The 3,961-nt window shown below is 29.0% G+C and overlaps 1 protein-coding gene across 1 annotated transcript; it reads left to right on the forward strand.

The window, feature by feature from the left end:
* Nucleotides 1-2,775: 2,775 nt before the first annotated feature.
* On the forward strand, nucleotides 2,776-3,484 carry LOC127115740 (uncharacterized). Its single transcript, XM_051047211.1, has 2 exons — nucleotides 2,776-2,882; nucleotides 2,977-3,484. Exons 1-2 carry the CDS (start codon nucleotides 2,822-2,824, stop codon nucleotides 3,297-3,299), a joined length of 384 nt encoding a protein of 127 aa, XP_050903168.1. The 5' UTR covers nucleotides 2,776-2,821; the 3' UTR covers nucleotides 3,300-3,484.
* The last annotated feature ends 477 nt before the right edge of the window (nucleotides 3,485-3,961 follow it).

A 3,961-nucleotide genomic window follows, 5' to 3' on the forward strand; every position in this document is an offset into this window, starting at 1 on the left:
TCCGAGTATGAAGAAGACGGTTGACGCGTAAGTGAAATTCCCCTAAATATTCGTGTGTATTTGTATATTTAATTATGTCTGTCAGATTGATCTCAATATACGTTTTTATTTTGTTAGGGCAATAATAAAATTTAGATCGAAAAAGAATTATCGCAATAGGAAGGACATTACCTGGATCAGAGTTCAGGTATATATTAAGTATCTTATTTTTGCTTATAATAGTGTTTGTTTTTTTGCTTATAATAGTGTTTGTAAGAAATTAACTACATATATATTGTTTGTTTTTCTGTGTAGTGTCCTCAGCAAAATAATTCGGTCGATTGCGGATTTTTTGTATTGAGATTTATGAGAGATATCATTGCGTTGAATCGTATAGACATCCCAAAAATGGTATGGAATAATAACTTAGGGTTTATTTTAATATTATCGGATATTTCATCTAATTTGTTACTAAATCATGAATATGTTTTATTCTCTTAATTGTAGTACTTTGAGGAATACAAATCTTACTCAAGAGCTCATTTGGATGAAATGAAGGATGAATTGTGTCAATTCATTGTTGATCAAAGAATCATATAGCTAGGTTGTATGTTGTTGTACATATATGTATGGAATGTTGTTGTTGTATGCTGTTGTTGTATATATGTTGTATATTGTTGTTGTACTTTTACTAAATCATGAATATGTTGTTGTATATTGTTGATCAAAGAATCATATATTAATGTTGTATATATGGAGGATTAATGTTGTATATAAATGTATTCATGTTGTATATATCAATGGATTAATGGTGTATAACATTGGATTAAAGGATGAAATCAATATGAATTTTACACTTTTGCAGCATGCGAACAGGTTACCAATTAAATATCCACTGTTTTTCAAACAAATTTTTTTAAAATAACTAACACTTTAGAGGGCGCTTTCTGTAGGAAGCGCCCTCTAAACATTTTACATTGACAACTTTAGAGGGCCCTTTGTCCAGAAAGCGCTCTCTAAACACTTTACATTGACAACTTTAGAGGGCGCTTTTTCCAGAAAGCGCCCTCTAAACACTTTACATTGACAACTTTAGAGGGCGCTTTTTCCAGAAAGCGCCCTCTAAACACTTTACATTGACAACTTTAGAGGGCGCTTTTTCCAGAAAGCGCCCTCTAAGGTGTCCCTTTATGGACCACTCCAGAGGGCGCTTTTTTCTGAAAGCGCACTATAATGTGGCCCTTAAAGGGCCACTTTAGACAGCGCTTTCTCAAGGAAAACAAAGCGCTGTCTTTACCTATGCCAGCGCCACTTTAGAGGGCGCTTAAAAGCGCTGTTATAGGCCAAAATAAGCGCCCTCTTTTCCCTTATTTGGCGTAGTGTAACTATTATACAAAAATGAAAATAAAATTTCAACAAATATAAAAATATATTAACATATAAATTTAAACAAGATCTAAATCTAATTGTCAAAACCCAAACAACAAAACAAATCTAACATATGAATTTAAACAGTAAAACAAACATTTATATATATAATTGTCAAAATACCTCAATGATGCAACAAACTATATTTTGTGGAGCAACTTCTTCTCTTAATACCTAAATTAAAACCGAAAAAAAAATATTAATAACAAAAAAATTAATTAATAAAAATTAAATAAAGGAAAAATAATATAAATATATAATTTCTTACCTTGCTATGTTAGAAGAGAGAAAAGATGAAAAAATTGAGGTTGAAAGAGAAGGATTAAAAGAGAAAATCTGAGAATGAGTGGAACAGGGAAGAAGGAATATGTGAAAAATTAGAAAATGGAGGTTACGTGCGTGGGGAATGAAACTGACCAATATATAGCCTTACTTGCGTCGTGGAAATTACGTCGCAGCGACATGGAAGTTACGTCGCAGCGACGTAGAAATCACGTGACAATTAAAAAGTAACAGTTGCCTTGCGACGTGATTTCCACGTCGGTAATGTTGACCTGTCACAACGGTAATATGTTCTGACCAAACCATCAACTCATTTAGAAAAGATTCCCACGTTATTTTGAATTTTTTGAAAAGTATGTTGCGACTCACGTTCCAATTTATTTTTTTTAAAATTAGAATTTCCTCCATATGAAATTTCTGACGCATTTTTTCATTTAAAAATATATGTTGCGACGTGTTTAACACGAGTAATATTTTTGTAAAACTTTAAAACGTCCCAGCATCTAAAATTTTATTTATTTATTAAAAAATATTTGTGACGTGAAATTCACGTCGCAATTTCCTTATTTTTGCATGTTAATTCTAAGGTCGCAATTTTATGACGATGAACAACGTTTTTCTTGTAGCGTAAGTGGTTGGATGATAGCTATCTTTATCTTTTTTCTATGATTCTCTATTTTTTTTCATTACATTTGTTGCAAAATTTATGAAAGGAAGGAAAAGGAATACTGCAACTAAAAAATAATATGATAGTCTAAATCGAAAATAAAATTAAATAATTTAATTAATCACGTTTTTAATAATAAATTAAATTGATCATCTACTCAACTAAATTAGCCATATATATATATATATATATATATATATATATATATATATATATATATATATATATATATATATATATATATATATATATATATATATATATATATATATATATATATATATATATATATATATATATATATATATATATATATATATATATATATATATATATATATATATATATATATATATATATATATATATATATATATATATATATATAAACTAATTAAGTACCACATAAGACACTATAAAACCCTATCAACCCAAAGGGAGTTTGGCAAAGAATAATAGTGTAAAAATGGAGAAACACATCTCAAACTGTTTTAATATATTTGTCGTTATAGCTGTCATTGCCGCAGGTAAATAGTCTCTTCTCCAACATATAAATATTAAACACTTAATTTACATTAATTTAATTTTCTATAATTTATTTATTTATCCATGGAATCATAGTGCAATATTCAAGAGTTGAAGCAGACAAATGCTCAGAGGTTTTCCAGAGATGTGATGACATGGATTGTCCTGCACATTGTAACTCAACTTATGGCAATCGAAGTTTAGGGCATGAATGTGATCTGTTCAACCTCTGCACTTGTTTTTTCGACCAAGATTCTTCCTCAACCAATATTTGTCACATTGGGAATGGAACATGCTATACTGGTGAATGTGATACAGCTTGTTGCAATTCAAGGTGTGCTAGTTTGAAACAAGCTTTTGGAACTTGTATTCCAAACCAATTCACCAAGTATAGATGTGTTTGTTCCTATAGAAGCTAGATTACTAGAGTTATGTTTTTGTGGATGCTACCATGACCAACTCTATTAGGGTGTTTTGGAATATAAAAAAAAAATTCTTTTAGATTGTTATTATAAATATATATTAAAAATTTTAATGTATTAAAATATTTATATAAGATTTTTATTTTATTTTATTAAATAATGGATCTATCACCATTTCACAATTTTTGAGTTATTTAATTACTCTATTTTCTATTCTTGTTTGGTGGGTTTGTTTTTCTTTGGTTCTTTCTATATTTCAGTTTGATTTGCGCTTCTGGGTTTTTAACTAACTACATAATTTTCTTTGGTTCTTTCTATTTTTCACTTTGATGTGCGCTTCTGGATTTCAAGCCAAACAACAAATACTCTTCTTTGTTACCAGGCATAGTTTTGTTCTTTGAGATTCTTTTCTATTTTCTACCATCAAAATAAATTGATATTATTACAGGTCTTAGAATTGGAATCAAAAGAAATCAAATGTGTTGGAGTAATAAAATGAAAGCCATGATGGTAACAAAAAGAAGTAGAGGAAGGTTGAGTTACTTATAGGTATTTGAGAAAGTTAGTTAGAAGATCTAACTAACTTCTACACAATGTAATTTATCACGATAGCTTGCATAATCTATATCGTACAATTTAATGGACAATCAACAATAACA

The sequence above is a fragment of the Lathyrus oleraceus genome, chromosome 1, assembly GCF_024323335.1.
Source record: "Lathyrus oleraceus cultivar Zhongwan6 chromosome 1, CAAS_Psat_ZW6_1.0, whole genome shotgun sequence".
Classification (NCBI taxonomy): Eukaryota; Viridiplantae; Streptophyta; class Magnoliopsida; order Fabales; family Fabaceae; genus Lathyrus; species Lathyrus oleraceus.

Excerpts from the sequence above, each read along its gene's own strand:
- LOC127115740 (XM_051047211.1), top strand. The coding sequence starts at position 2,822 with ATGGAGAAACACATCTCAAACTGTTTTAATATATTTGTCGTTATAGCT. Across the intron at positions 2,883-2,976 it reads TATAGCTGTCATTGCCGCAG|TGCAATATTCAAGAGTTGAA; the intron begins GTAAATAGTCTC and ends ATGGAATCATAG.